The following is a 16,440-nucleotide window of genomic DNA, read 5'->3' as shown; positions in this document are numbered from 1 at the left end:
ATAGCAAAGTCCGTGGATGAATATGATACTCGCGATTATCAAGGTGGCTTGGAGGATAGAATGAACGGATGGGAAACTCGACTGTTTGGCAAAGAGTTCTCCATATCGCAATGCATAACTAGATTAACACAAACGCTGAAGTCCTACGATTCGAAATCCTTGGCATACACGATTCGGTTGTTCACTTCCATGGGTTGTATCCAATTTCGAAACAAGTGATCGACATAGTATCCTAACAAAGCAAGGAATGGATGATAGATGGAATCGATAACTCCACTAAATGACAAAGTCGTAACCTCTCGATTTGGGTGAGGCAGACAAAACACATCAATCTCTTCAAAGCATTTTCGAATCTTGTTTCGCGTTTCATTGAGATCATCTGCATCTCGAGGAGCTAAAAACTCTCGTTTATAAGTCTTCATTTCTTCTAGACAGGATTCTACATCTTCTTCATTCGAAAATGCTGAATAATCTCGCACCAGAAAATCAATATGACGAAATGGCGCTTTCTCCTTCCATTTCTTCACTTCACTGATCTTTAAACTATATTCTGAAAACATCGCTAAGTGCTGGAGCTGGTCTTCTTGTAACCGGTTTTGGACATTGTAAATTTGATAGGAAGAGAGGAGTGTCGATAAACCGAAAATACTCGTTGTCAACCCTTGACCTGTCTGCCCATCCCACATCCCCTGCGTGTCCATAAGGAGTACACACAGCTTTCCTCCAGCTGTGCTTGGATCAGGAATAATAAAGGGTTTACTCCAAAGCCAGATGCCCTCTGTTACCCTTTGATTTCCACCACCATAAGAAAACCCGTTTTCCCTTCTAGCACTGTTCAAGGACCCTTCTAAGATAGTTCCACCAAACTGCATCCAAGAAGAAACGGACCCTTGTGAGATGCGTTGTCCACCTACGAATAATAGTAATAGAAGAGAGTAAATACCTTCTAAGGCGTGAAGATAACGGAGAAAAAAGTTTAACAAAAAAGACTTACCGCTTCGAAAAGCTCCTACAATTGAAATAACGCTAAGCGGAGTATTATGTGGAATCTATGTCAAACCTGATTGAGTGGATATACCTGGGAGATCAGTTCATGCAACTGCTCTTTATTGATTGAAAAAACGTTGGATTGCCCCTCAGCAACAATGAACTACAAATATTAGGAATCGAGTTTAACTCACCTGGATAGGATGTTCATTGGATGAGACACTTCTTCGGAATCGACCTCGTTCGCTCATTATAAAAATATAAGGAATAGTAAAGATATTATATGTTTTGTGAAAGAGGGTTGCAATGGTTGTGTGCAATGGTTGCAAGTAACTAAGAACGGGGATAAAGGATACAGCAGAAATATGGAAGAAAAAGGAAAATTGGAATTTGTTAAATGAAAGAGCTGTTTTTTGTAGTTTTAGAATGTGATAGGAAAACGAATCGATTTAATATGAAAATGACATTGTGGTGAAATCGACAGAAATGCTGTAAATGATCGAAAATGCCATAACTTTGTAAATAGAACCAAGTGGAGCGAATTCTATTTTGAAAAGAAGTGCCATGAATGGATAATATAGGTAGTGTTGGTTGAAATAGTATTTACTCAGAAAGAATCGAGTTTACTACTTTTTGGGAAATGACCACCATAGTGTTAAATACTGTCTGTTTTATGTTTCTATTTTCTTATCGTTAGGTTCCTAGCACATATAGATTCAAAATAGATAGGAATATAGTTATTGTTTAAATAGAGTCCCTATAATTTATAACAAAAGAAGTGGTTAATGACTATATGGGTGTTTTGGATTAAATCTATTTCGGATCAAGAAACATGTATCAAAAGTATGGAGTATGCAGACAGCATAATACATCAATAATGGTGGTATTCATTATATAATAGATAAGCTTGAATAATGATAGATGAAGATAAATCGTTTTTAAAAGAGAATACTAAACAGAAAACAACTTGAAGGTATTTATCAGAGGTAAGTATTGATGTACATGACATTACGTAATAATCACTGCTCATAATGAAATTAGGGTTGACAAGCGGTGTAAAGTATTCCGATATTCGCGCAATGCAAATATAGTGGAAAATGGCACTTTTGTTGATAATCTATGTGGTTTATGCAGTTTTGATGATGGTAGATAGGAATATTCATTTTGTGCTATTTCAAAGAAACGTACGAGAATAAGGGAGATAACACTGAAGAAGACTGTATTTAGAAAAGCTACTGGTGTGTCTAGCCAAGATAATATAGGATTATTATGCTGTTGACACAAATGTGGGATAAGAATTGAAGGTTTGCATAAAAACTATTTCGTGTGATCATCAACAAATATGGGAAAGACATTTTGGATGTGGTGATGAGAATATTTACATTTGTTCATCATTGAATATGCAGCATTAGGAAGAAAACAAACAGGGCACTTACTTTCATTATTTGGGAATTATCAATGTAGTTAATGGAAGAGCTAATCATTGTTTTATAATTACCAAACAATGAGAGGTCAGCTTCATTGGAGTAGACTCGTTCACAAATCATCAAAACTAACAGGTAAAAGTAAAATCAATACCACGATTTTTGATGTATGTATTATTCGACTACACTGTATAATAAAACCTTGTCAACAACAGCAATGACGAAATATAAAGAGAACATTTCTATTCTCTTACATATTGTGACAGAGAATAGTATAGAAAATGGAATATACAAAAATTATATTATCAAAACACTAAAAATGGATTACGAAAATCTACAGATAATCAGTATACACTTGGAATGAGTCAAATTAGTAATTCAGTACGATTTATAAGAATATCCAATGTGACGAATGTAGCTCACTAGGATACCAATTCGATAAACTGCTATCACTATTGCATTTGTAATGACTGTGATATTAACAACTGATACTAATTGGTCAGAGGCCAGTTTGTACATTCATCCGAATATGATATTCTTAGGATATAGTGTATTCCAATCATCATTGCGATGGCTATAAAGATCAACACCCTATTATAGAAGAGTGAGTATTGATTTGAAATAATAAGAACGATAATTTCTAGAATTACTACATGAATATCATTCGTATTGTATTATGGAATGTAATACAACGAAATCTAAAAGCGAGTATGCTAAGAGAGGTGTAAATATGATGAATACTTTTGGACTTGTTTAGCTAATGTGTGTGAATTGATTTTAGTGGTCATTCTTTTAAACAGCTTAGATTATTAAAGAATAATCTATTATTCCAGCTATTAGAATAAATAAAAGGATAATTGAACGGATATTGTTAGATAGTTAGAGTCTTGGCAATAAAGAACTATCATACATTTAGTGATTTCACAGGTTATGCTGATTAGATTCAGTATTTGAAAGAGTATAAGGAAATGATTCATTGCATTTTTCTTATTATTGTGTCAATTACTTAAAACACTTAAGTCTACCAATTCCAAATATGCTTCAGAATTAACAAAAGCGATAAAAAAAAATTATCAAGCTATTTTAAAGATTATATAGACTCATAATAGTGTATTATCATTTGGATATTGATAAGTAATGTTAATATCTGTATAAATTTGTGTAAAGTCTAATAATAACATCTATTAGACATACAATAAAATAGAAATACGTGAATGGTTAGTAGATAATCTTGCTACAACGTAATGTGGTAACATCACTTCTATGCCTTTTGCATAGAGATTTGCTTTAAGAATTTTGATAAATAACATGGAAGGATATGAATCACCAATAAGCGTATTACATGCACAGAAACGATATGTAAGTAAAAGTTGTTATTGCTTGAAATTATCAATTCATATTACTATTGTGTATAAGAGTATTTTTATCAAATCAACATTAAGCTGGTTGCATAATACTATAGAATAATTGATAATGAAAAAACAGGGTAATTCAACATTTCTAATCAATAATCAAGCAGCTTGTAATATGCTCTTGATCAGTTTTATAGAATTGTAGTATAACATGGTACAAAGAATAAAACGCATACGGATGAATCTACAAACACATCTAAAAGGCTCAAATAACCATTTTTCAATTGTCTTGGGTTCTTTTGAATGATAGGGATCTTATATAGTATAATATATACATCTGTAACTGATTTGTGTGTTTTTGCAACAAAAAACAATAAATGACGTGAATAGAATGCAGAATAACATATTCTTGTTGGATTGTTTTTCATATTTTTGTTATTTGATCCGTGTAAAGGAGAGTAAATTGTTGAAATGTGATATGGTATGTCCCCAAATAGTAGTTTCATAAGTAACGAGTGGTTGTGGCTATTATAATTGTTTGCATTGAGAAAATCGATCTGTAAATGGAAATTCAAAATATGCTTGAAAAGCAACGCTTTCAGTTAAGAAGTCATCAAATAACAGTGAAGTTGTTTTATCAGTTATGTATAATTAGGTAACTACAATGAGACAAGTCAGAAATACAGACATTAAAATAATCAATGTTTAGAATTGAAAATAACAACCAAATAGACATACTTCATTAAAATTGTGTAGTCTGTGATTGTGAGTAGTGAAAAACGGATATAACACCTAACATAATGTGTATGATACACCAACAGATTGGGTACAGCACTTTACTATGAGACCTACTACTATACTGATTATGCAAAAGTCATTACAAATGTGCAAACAATTATGAATCACTGTTTGAAAAGAAAAGAAAAGAAACAGCAATCGCTATCATATCTTATTCATAACACAAAGAAAAAAGAGAATGAAAGACAGTACAAAAAGTGTGATTATGATGAACAAGTTTATTCGTTAGAGCATAACAAGAAAATTTAGTTAGTAATACATATATGACGTAAATCTGAAACAATAAGTATATCGAAATCAATGAACGGTTGGATGTGACCGAATTAATGTAGGAAATAGAATACAGGTATCATTGTGTTTCTTTCTAATAGGTTCGAGGTGAACAACGAACAGCGCACTTTTTCACTAACAATACAATAATAGAGTAATAATAGCTATAATAAGTGGTTATTAAATGTGAATATATCCGTTTGAATATGGAATAGATTCAGACAAAACTGATATTTGATTCATTTGTTGAAGTATGTTGTAGTCAGTATTAAAATGGTTTCCATAACACAATTTCCTTCTATCGTTTTTATACTATACTCTCTGTCTATCAATCTATCAATCCATCTGATTGTTGATTAATCTTCTATAAATATTGAACGATATAATACAAATCTTAACTACTTCCAAAATCAATAGTTTACTACATAATTCATTTCAAATATGTATATTCTCATTCAAACCATGTAAATCGAATAGAGACAATGAATGGAATTTATTGTCCTTTCTATTATCATTATCCAAATTAGTATATATAACTATTTTTTGAGGCTATCCAGTTCATACACTTGATCGTCTCAATTTAATCATTCCGAATTTAGTGATTTGTCAAGTATAACACATTTCTATTTTGAACACTGAACTATACTGGATAGTATTAGTTTGGGTCTTTCATTTCTCTTAAATTCTTTATTTTCATTCTTAACATCGTTACACGAAGGATTGGAACATGCTAGCTAAACCAATCTGGGTAGTAATGATGGAAAAGAGTCAATCGATGATTGGATCCTAAATCAATGACCAAAGAATGATGGTAAGGGGTTTGAAACAAACAAAGTAAGCATTGAACATACAATGATCATTGGGTGGAATGGAATGGAATGAAGTGATTTGTGTAGATTCAATGCTGGAATTACCATCTCTTGACTTAGACAAGTCTATCGAGAATGGAAGAAACATCTATGAATCAAATCAAATCAATCAAACTATACTCGAAATTGGTTTTTTCGATCGAACTCTCTTGAATGAATCAGGTAGCTTGACAATTCGAAGATTTGGAATATCTAAATACTATCAATATTCAATATTCAGAAATACTTTCCAATTTCACTACACGAGGATTATTGAAACTCCATCCTACAGAAGTTATTGATGTTAGATTTGGAAGATCTACAAAACAAATCATAACCAATCAATTCATTATTACTTCGCATTATCAATGAAGCTGAATCGTCATCATAACTTCCTTGAAGTGCACTAAATCCGAGTTGAATGGATTGTAATGATGGAAGATCTACATCAATCATTTCATTTGAATTCATTCAATACTTTCAATTATTGTTGATAAGGATAAACGGAACGTATCATCACCTAATGTAATGGATTGTAGATTTGGAAGATCTATACATTATTCAAATATTCAATATCATATCAATACCTCGAATCACAAATGAACTAAAATAGAAATTGGCTGAATCACTTCCAACTGTACCAATTTGAATGGATTGTAACTGTGGTAGATTCTTCAATTCAAAGTCTCCAGCAAAATCACTGAAACTATATTGTCCAATTTGAATGGATTCCAATGATTCACAATTTAATATGTGAAATGATTTCCATTTATCATTTCCACAATCATACTTTACCTGAGTAAATGAATTGTATCCGATTTTGATAGTTTTCAATCGATTCAATCCATCGATTTTGAATGTTTGCACTGATTCAAAACATTCATTACCGATTTCGATAGATCGTAGCCACTCGAATCGATTCAGATCCAATGCATTCAAATCGTTACAGCAATTCGATGAAATCGTCAAATCGGTCACTTGCAAACTCACATCGGTCCATTTTGTAGATCCAGTGACGATGAATCGAAGAGGAGCAGGTTCTTCGCGTATTGGAGCAGGTTTTGGAGCAGGTTTTGGAGCAGGTTTTGGAGCAGGTTTTGGAGCAGGAGCGGGTTTTGGAGCAGGAGCAGGCACGGGCATCGGAGCGGGTTTGGGTTTGGGTTTGGGTTTCGGCTTCGGCTTTGTGGATTGAGTGTACCATCCATCATAGAGATCTCTTCCACTCACTTCCACTCCATCTTTCCACTCCACTTCGCGAGTAGCAATCCGAGTTTCTTCATCGATCCAGTATCCTCGACCATTTCGAATAAACAATTCTTTCGATTCATCATAAATGAATTCACCCACATAAAGGGGAATTCGATTAGAGGCGATTGTGTTATCTCCATTTCGTTTAAACTCGATCATAATGGTCCCTTCGATTTTACGGATGATCTCCACCAATTTGTTTCCCTTCCATATTCCTTCCAACAACATTCTTCCCGATGTCTCATCGTATTGGATACCCCATCCTTCTCTCTCACGTCTCTCATTGAATTCTCCATGATACATCAATTTGTCACTGTCATGAGAATAGATTTCCATCCGTTCCCCATTCACATGGTTTACTATCCGGTTGAAATTGCGGTTATCCAATATGTCATCAAATGACTGGACAAAGGAAACACAACCATTCTCAAACCTCGTGAACTCTCCGATCTGAGCTCCGTCCGCTTCTTCTTCATATATCATCTTGAGTACTCCATTCTGGAACAAGCAGACTTTCTGATCTTTCTTCAAAAGATATTCGTCTTCGTGATCCCCTTGAAAGCATTGGAGAGTGCATTTGGAGCCACCGAAAGTGATCTCCTTTTGCTCACCAAGAGTAATGTAGCCATCCAGGAGAAACTCGCCTCCCTTAAGAGTTTGCAGTCCATCTAATTGTTATCACATATTCGCTGTTCCTACTGTTAGAATCCATGATTTGGGATGTCAATTAAAAGTATTTTGACTAACAAGCTTTCCAGTTTGTTATAGTTCGTTAACTATTTATATGATGCTTCTAACAAAGCGTTGTTATATGCAATACATATCATACATAGAAAGAGCCTGTTTATTAAACAATGTGTCCCTTTTTGTGTAGTGTCGTGGAAATAGTGGTTATTGGAAAGTAATAAGAAAATGATCGTCTTACATAGTATTTGAACGGATCATATGAATTAGTAGTGAATTTGTAGTAAAATGGCTTTTATTTGTTTCATGCCCCTATTTTTATTATATCATTTAATTCCTTATAATAATTACATATAAGTAGTAGGGAAATGACGCATAAAGCGCGAAAACCTTTTCGGCATTTTTCTGCCAATGTAGTCATTGTCTGCCCTTTATACACTGTTTGATAAAGAAAACAAAGTAAAAAAACAACATTTCCTTTACAGAGGGGCATTACAGGTCCTTCAATCGGTAATGTCCAAACGCAAGTGTGTGTACGTTGTCGTCCAAGATTTATCGCTTGTTATCCGTGCACGTCATGAGGGTCTTGGTTTGCTCCTTCGTGCTGATATCGAAGGCCTGATTGTTGATGCGTTTGAAGCTGCCTTCGATCACTGCATCTTCCTTCTTCTCTGCCTCGAGGACACGCTTGTACAAATCGATGTTCTTCACCTTCATTCTCTCACCATCGATCACCACATTGCGAGGAATTCCCTTTGCTTCATTGTGTACCACATGCTTCTCATCGACCAAACAATACATCTTCGGTCTAAGTCCCACGAACTCTGTAATGCGATGTCCGTTGTGCTCGTCCTTGAAGATGGGACCAGGCAACTTCTTGTAGAAATTGAGGAACGAGTCCAATGAAGGGAACTTGCTCTTGTCCACTTCATGCTCATAGTACTTCACGAGTTCACCATAGAAGTAGCTAGTGTTATCCAATTCCGAGAAGTCGAACGATTTGTACATGTCGCACATCTTGTGAACGATGTTAGCGCGATCGTGCAGTTGCACGATGAGTGAGTCCGTGTCCTGACCCAACAGCTCCACGTTATCGAATGTGTTCTTGAGCACATTGTAGTAGAAGTCGTAGATGACGTGCTTGGACATGTCGAGAATGGCAAACCCGATGAAGAATGGTTTCTCCACCCTGCGCACCGATGTGTTCAGCTTGATGCCGATGAGATTCTCGGAATACATGGTAGTCCCGGCGATCATGTCGTACCCATGCTTCTGAATGATGGCTTCACGTTCATTCCATGTGTTAGCGAACTTCACTTTCATCCGTTTCAGCCCAGTCTCCACGAATTTGCCATAGGTCGAGTTTGCCAACAGCTTGTACAGGTTCTTCTCCACAGTGGTCTTGGATTTGGCTCGTTTCTCACTCAGCATGTTCACATATTCGAAGATGAACGGTGCCTGCTTGAATCGAATGATGTGGTGAATGTGCGTGTCACGATATCCCTGTTGAATGCCCAGTTGCAACAGTGAGTAATGCACGAGATATTTGCGACGAGGCACAAGATCGCAGATGAGCTTCGGTGTATTCACCTCTTTCACTTTGTCCACAATGACGTTCTTCTCAGCGTACTTCTTGATTCCATCGGAGTACATGCCTGCCTTCTGTACGGGAAAGAATGGCAAGTCATTGCACTTGTCTTGCAGTTCCACTGGTGCCTCGATGTCACACTCGATGAAGAATCCATACTTACCGAACGTCTTGAGTGATTGAACCCACCCATTCGGGTCACGATTGATTTTCTCCATCACTTCTCGTCGTTCAGGTACACCCACCAATTCATAAGGCATCATTCGATGCATGGCTCCACCGTACAGGTTGTTGGCGTCCAGGTAGTAGATACCTTGGGACGACGTTGCTTGCTCCTTGTTGTCATGGTTGTCAATGTTGACCTTGGCATGTCGTTTCACGATCTGTGTGATACCTCCTCGCAGGTTCTTCAACAATCGCATGAAGTCATCGATATCATTTGTCTCCATCAATCGAATGCCCTTGCTCTCATAGAATTCACCCATGCGACTCAAGAACACTTTCACCAGTTGTTTCTCGGCGAGTCCCTCATTCGCGTTAATGCGCATGATGTACTGAGCCCATTTCCTTGCGAGGGTCATGAGGCTACTCTCACTATGATCGCCCTCCATTGTCACCTTCAAGAAGAGCGAATATGCCATTTGTGGTGCTGTGATGTAATGCATTGGATCAACACCGAATGCATTCAGTGTGGTGTTTCGGAAGTGTTCGAATGCATCAGCCATGAGAGTCACATCGAGTACATTGTACAATTCGTAGTATTCACCCCATGTCTTGATATCGAAGGTCTTCCACAGCTTCACCATGTGATCATATTCGTCTTGTGGCATCATCTCTCCCTTCATATCATCAATGCATTGCTCGCGAGAAGGAATGGCTGTATTGTTCATTGTCTCGTATGATTTGATGAGACTGTAGAACATGGGTTCTTTCCGAGTCAACAAATCGATGTACTCGTCACTCCATTGCTTGCCTCGAGACTCGCAGTACTTGCGTAGTTGTTGTTTGGTGTGCACATAGAGGTCCAAGTTGCCTCCAAGTGTCTGTGCAACGATGGAACGCAGTGAACTGCTGATGAGCTTCAACGAGTCCTTGAATTGAATACCATTGTACTCAATCTGCATTTCCTTGTCTTCAGTGGTTGGAATGACTTCGAGATTCCCACCAGGCATCGTCGCGATGAGCTTCATGATGAATGTGAAATCATAGTGCGATCCATTGTGGAAGTAAACTGGCAATCGATAGTTCTTCTTGTTGAATGAGAGTTGTAGGTTACACTTGGTGCAACAGGTGCAGATGTACTGTCCGGCTTCGAAATGGCGTACTTCTCCCTTTCCTGTGGTGTATTCACCTGCCACATGTGCATGATGACGTACCTTGTCGTCCTCCAGTTTCTTGTGGCAGAAGGGACACACGGTTGTTGAACGAAAGTCCTTCTCGACCTTCGATGTGCTCTCCAATGGCAATTCATCGAATAGATATGTTTTCACACTCCCTTGCAATTGCACGAGATAGTCCATGAAAGGACAAAGATCTTCTTCGCTTTCGTGTGGTGCATGGAAGACTCGTAGCTGCGTATCAATGGCAGGGATGCGTGACACGGCTAGACAGGATAACATGATCGGCTTGTGTCTGTTCTTGTCTTTAATGGCCGACTCGAAGTCAGCGTACACGACGACCGGTGCTGGCATTTCGTATCTCTGGTTGGTGAATCGCAACCGAGTTTCCTCGTTCGCCAAGTCGTACTCTTCGCTTTCATTGACGAGTTCACGATGTACTTGTACTTCGTGAGCATGAACGGCTTTGCGAGAGCCGAAGAAGTCGTCACAAAACCTGCACTTCACGTTTCTTGCTGTATGTCTATTCTTCACATCACTCTGACGAAAGATGCGATGTTTGAAATCATTCAAGTCCTTGATGTACAAGAAATGCTTGGGAATTTCTTCCCCCTCCCGTGTATCATTCACGATGCAAAGCGACACACATGGGGCAACTTCGTTGCCCCGGGAGCAACTTCGTTGCTCCCCACATCCACCCTTCCTTTTCGGCTTGTACACTTGATAACACGTGAATAGATCGTATTTATCCTCGGAGTTGTCATCGTATCCAGGCAAGAGTGTGACCTCGAATACGTTGAGAGAGACTTTCAACAGTTCTTCCAATCTCGCAAAATTCTCTTCACTCGCGTTGAAGGGCGCATTGTCGCGAATGTTCATCGCCTCCTCCACCTCGTGAATGGTCACTCCGAATACCTTGTTCTTGTCGGGTTGCTTCCACCACTTGTTGTACACACTCGCATCGCCCATCTTGCGATTTGCAATAATCTTGTGCCCGCCTTCACTTGCCAGAATGAGACACCGTTGCAGACACCGGTTGTCATTGATATTCGGGTTGACCGCCGTCTGTCCAATGATAAAAGGTGTGTGGTGCTTGTAGCCCACGAATGTCCGTAGTGGGAACATCTCAACATGGAAGCCGATCCACCCATGGTACGCGAACCCACTTCCCTCTGTCTCTTGTTCCTCTACACCATTTCGGTACCACTTCAGGTAGTCCTTGATCCACTCATCGATACGATCTCGGCGAACGATGCGGAGGTGTCCCAATCGATCATCGGTGAGGTTGAGTATCTTGGGATCTCCGTCATGTGTCAACATGAGGTTGTATGCCATGATGGTGACGAAACACTGGTTGTACTCGCGCATACCAGTCATGATAAACTTCTTCACGATCTCATTGAACTCCTCGCTTTCATCGAATACGAGGTTGATTGGTTCTACTTCCTCCTCCCTCTTTCCATCCGGTAGTCGAACCCACAGTCTATTATCATCATAGTTATTGAGTCGGAAGTCCTTCTTGGTGCGCTTCTCATTCATCCATTCCTTGTACATGTCTCCTTCCACGGTGTGATAGTACGTGAGTGCATACCCGAGTGACGAGTTGATCACATCCGACAAGCGTCCTTCGGCCACTTTGCGATCGAACCGAGCGAAGAACTTGTTGTGACGTGCTTCACGTCTCTTCTCCACCGTGTTCATGAACTCAGGCAACGGACGACCTCGCTTGTCACCGAATTCATGTCCATTCCATTCATACTCAAGAAATCGCTCATTCCATGTCTTGCTTCCAACAATCAGATACTTATGCTCTCCTTTGGGATCACTGACGCGCCTATGTGTCACTCGTCTGTTAGGTGTTACTTGTTTCAGCCCGAATACCTTGTTCGACAGATACGCTCGTGAATCAGGAATGGTCTGATCGGTGAACTTCCCATCGATCATATAGTACTTGGCTGCTAATCGTTTCCAGATTTGACTCCCAACCTTAATCTTTCGTCCAGTCTCAGGGTTGATAGTATATTCGTCGCGAAAAGAATCCATTTATATATAGGCGACAAATTCTTTAAGTGACCAAAGTGAAAATGGTGTGACTTGGAAAATAGTTATGGAATTTCCAGCCTAGAATGGGAAAATCGCATGGCCATCTTCGTCATATTCGAATTCATCGATGTCGACATACTCAGACTCGGACGACGAATCGTCTGAATCGTCGTTTGCGAATATCTTGTTGATGTCTGGATCATTATCGTATGCTTTGGCTTGTTCTTTGGTCATCTTCACCCATTTGCCATCTCGTGGTCTATAGTTTTCACGGAGTAACTCGTAGTATGCCGTGCCACCAATAATCATGGAGCGATTGCTGGGAGAAAGCATTCTCGACTTGGGAACGTACTTCGTCGTATCCGGTGGTAATGGTTTGTCGTACAAGCGATTCAATTTCTCGTCGTACTTGAATCCATGCTTGAGAAGGTTCCAGAAGCGAACTCCGTTGATTTGAATTTCTCGTCCTGTATTGGGTTCAATGTGTGAGTAGGTCTGTCCATTTATATTTATATATATTTCCCTTTTAATCCTCGTTATCCCCTTCCTAAATGAAGTACAAGAAAACAGAGAACAACACATGGTCTTCCCTGGTACGCACTTGTGAGGACGAGAATATCGAACTCGCCGATATCATCATTCATACCAAGTATCCGATCAATTCCGAGCGTCTATTCGGCTTCAGTGTTCGCACCCCGCAATCGAATGTGAACTGTGGTTTGATCCTGCACGACTATGATTGCATGGAGATGACTCTGGATGAAACTCGTCCGCCCTTGTTTACCGAGGATGAATAGGAATATCTATTGCCTCAATTGGAATCCAATGGTCTGCTCGGTGTGCCTCTAAATGTGTTTTGGAGGAATGATGTAGGGAGCAACGAAGTTGCTCCCGTGGCACGCAGTGCCCCCAACTCACTGCCTCCTCACATCATCGGTGTAATGACCGAGAATCGTGCTGTTTACTTCTTCTCCAACTACTATGTGCGCGTGGTCTACAAGGTGGCGGATGATGAAGTGCCTCCCGAGTTGTCCGATTTGTTCATCGATGATGGCGTGTGTCTGAAGGGTGTGTACGTTCGTGCATATCAGCGACAAACGGGGGCAACTGTGTTGCCCCGGGGAGACATCGTCTCCCCCAAAGTAAATAAGTAAATGTCGTACATCTTCAGCAGCAATAGAAACAATTACACGTTCAAGAAGCTCGACAACATGCTCATCAACATGCTAGAGAAGGACGGTCATCATGTGCTAATTCGAGAGACCGTGGATGGCGTTCCTCAGTATTCGTGGGGCAGTGCTTCATGCATCGTGAAAGCGAACGAAGCATTTGTCTTCGAGTACACACCAGAAGCTACCGAATCATTCAATGGCGAGTGGGGTGGTGATGGTATGCCGCCTATGCCGTCCGGATCGTACCTGGTGACCACGAATGTCATAACGTACCTTCCCGACAATGGGGGAAGCTCTACTTCCCCCGGGGGAGGCCATGCCTCCCCCTACGACGTGTTCAACGATTGCGACTCAATCGAATCGGTGGTTGAAAAGGGTTATCGAGTGCTAGTCACGTTTGACAATACGCCTATCCTAGACAGACCGTACATCGATACATTGAATAGTCTTGTATCTCATACTGGTTATGCTGTTGTAAATGTTGGTACCTCTCCTGTCCTTCGTACGTATTCGAATCTTCCTATCATGCTTCTAGGTGGTGTAAAGAGAATCACGATCGTTTTCGAACACCTGAGCGAGGTTGTTTCTTCTTCTGGGTGCTCGTAACAGGTCGATGTGATCTTGCTGCCTCTCTCAATACATTGGGTTCCTTTCGACTCTTGGATCGAGTGACAGGCGGTGCTGGTTGTGGTTTACATTTGCTTGCCAGCAGTTCCCAGTGATAGCACTTTTGGGTGCGATTGTTTCCATCTTTCACTTCGTACATCAATGGCATGATGTGATCGTCAATATCAACCACTTCAACCAAGTCCTGAGACCATTTGATCGTCAATGATCGTTTTTCCAGAATGCGAGGTCTTCGTGTCACTCCAACATAATCACCAACATCGAATTGAGGTGTTGTGTCCTTTGCTGTCATGTTGGGTGGCTCTGTTTTCTCCGTGTACAAGATATCGTTGTTCCAAATGTCATTGGGTGTATATCCGATGTCTCTGTTCTTCCTTGCATTGTGTCGACGAACTGCACCATCGATCAAGTCGAACCATACACCTTTCGATTGATTGAATGGAACCATGATGTCTTCCTTGATATCTCGAATTGCTCGTTCGGCTAGTACTGCTTTATTCGCTGAATCCATGTGATACATGTTGATGTCATACTTATTCAAGATGTTGGTACGAAAGATCGCATTGGTGAACTCGGTACCTCGATCCGAGCAAATATGCTTTGGTGGTCCGTATGTTTGAATGATATCCTTCATTGCATGCGTGACTTCTGTAGCACTCTTGCTTTTCAATCGCCGAGCCATCAGGTATTTCGAATATCCATCAATACATACAAGGACATACTTGTATCCACGATTCCTATGGAATCCTGTGGACTTCTGACTGCCCAACACTTCCTGTATCCATTTGTCTTGTTTTGAAGAGAAATCGATAAGATCGATGAAGTATATGTTTCGTTTGAATCCACTGATGATCACTCGAGTGGCGCCTCTTCGTTTTGCTGGCTTGCGTAGTTCCTTGATCTCATTCATAAATGAACCGCTTTATTCAATGGTTGAAAGGGATATGGAAATGGATGAATAAGAGGAAGAACCACAAACTGGTTATTGACTCGAAATGCAAGGACAGATGTCACTGCCTGTGCGTGTATAACGAGAAGAATGAATCAAGTGACGACAGTGGAAGCGACATATCGATCAGTCCAACAGAGATTAAAGTGAAATAATGTATTCATAAATAGAAATGAATTTATGGATGACTGAAGAGCGAAGAGAGATTGCACGACAATACGTGCATAACATGATCAACTCGTTCGTCGAAGATCCACAGGGTGCAGGTTATCACGAGGAGTATGATCCCCCTTATGTATCGTTCTATTCACCTGACATTGGACGACTTCTCGAGAAAGCATGCCATGAGGACAAGTACTCCAAATGTCATCCTCAGTTTGATGTATTGCACGATCCTAACAATGAGATCTATGATATCAATGGTCATCGTGTGTCTGTGATTAATGGCACGATTGATATTTATATCGATGGTGTTGCCTATGACCAGAACGAGTTGACCAAGTGGAACATGGAGGCTGCCAAGGCTAACAAGTTTCATGTACGGTTACCAAGTCGTACAAAGTAAAAAACGGGGAAGCCGTGGCTTCCTTTTTCACTTTGACTTTAGAGTTCCATGATGCTTACCTTCAGTCGAGTGAAGTAATGCTCGATCGTGGTGTCTCCAGAACGTATGACTTGAATTTTCATATCTACAGGGCATATTGATGTGAATATGTTCGTGCTACTCAATGTCGTTGTTGGCACTGGATTATTCAAGTTTGCTTTAATAATTGTAGCTGTCTCGACACCCATTACGAGAGTTGGCACGCTCGTGAATCCTACAAGTGCCTGTTCATAGTTGTCACAACGAAGTACGGCATCGATGGTGATCATGTACGTCTTATTGGGTTCCAATTTGATGGGTGCAGAAAGGTCCGAACCTTCCGACGTGAGTGCCTCGCTAACAACCTGGTGTCCACTTGTCCAGGAGGTGTACTCGGATGTCTTACTCAACTTAGCCGATGTGGGTGATAACGAGACTGTGCCGTTTTCTTTGACTTCCATGATGTACTTGCCAGCAGTGGATGGGATTGTTAGCTTGGACACGTTGGTCCCGTTATTGTACACGAGACA

General features: G+C 40.0%; 3 protein-coding genes; all 3 read right to left on the bottom strand.

Annotated features, from left to right (window-relative positions):
• Positions 1 to 143: 143 nt before the first annotated feature.
• Positions 144 to 872, bottom strand: GSBLH_T00002942001 (uncharacterized protein; the record flags this gene model as incomplete). The annotated part of the gene is made up of 1 exon (XM_013041574.1): positions 144 to 872. The coding sequence occupies one exon, from the start codon at positions 870 to 872 to the stop codon at positions 144 to 146; it is 729 nt and encodes a 242-aa protein (XP_012897028.1).
• A 4,794-nt stretch (positions 873 to 5,666) lies between these two features.
• On the bottom strand, positions 5,667 to 7,230 carry GSBLH_T00002941001 (uncharacterized protein; the record flags this gene model as incomplete). XM_013041573.1 has 6 exons in its annotated part: positions 5,667 to 5,788; positions 5,821 to 5,892; positions 5,927 to 5,998; positions 6,036 to 6,122; positions 6,158 to 6,229; positions 6,267 to 7,230. 6 exons carry the CDS (start codon positions 7,228 to 7,230, stop codon positions 5,757 to 5,759), a joined length of 1,299 nt encoding a protein of 432 aa, XP_012897027.1. The 3' UTR covers positions 5,667 to 5,756.
• Positions 7,231 to 8,163: 933 nt separating this feature from the next.
• Positions 8,164 to 10,719, bottom strand: GSBLH_T00002939001 (uncharacterized protein; the record flags this gene model as incomplete). The annotated part of the gene is made up of 2 exons (XM_013041572.1): positions 8,164 to 10,508; positions 10,551 to 10,719. 2 exons carry the CDS (start codon positions 10,717 to 10,719, stop codon positions 8,164 to 8,166), a joined length of 2,514 nt encoding a protein of 837 aa, XP_012897026.1.
• Between the last annotated feature and the right edge of the window lie 5,721 nt (positions 10,720 to 16,440).

This window comes from Blastocystis hominis (genome assembly GCF_000151665.1).
Source record: "Blastocystis hominis, Singapore isolate B (sub-type 7) whole genome shotgun sequence assembly, scaffold_22".
Taxonomy (NCBI): Eukaryota; class Bigyra; order Opalinata; family Blastocystidae; genus Blastocystis; species Blastocystis hominis.
Note: the sequence above shows the minus strand (reverse complement) of the source record. Positions and strands in the feature narration are given on the sequence as shown.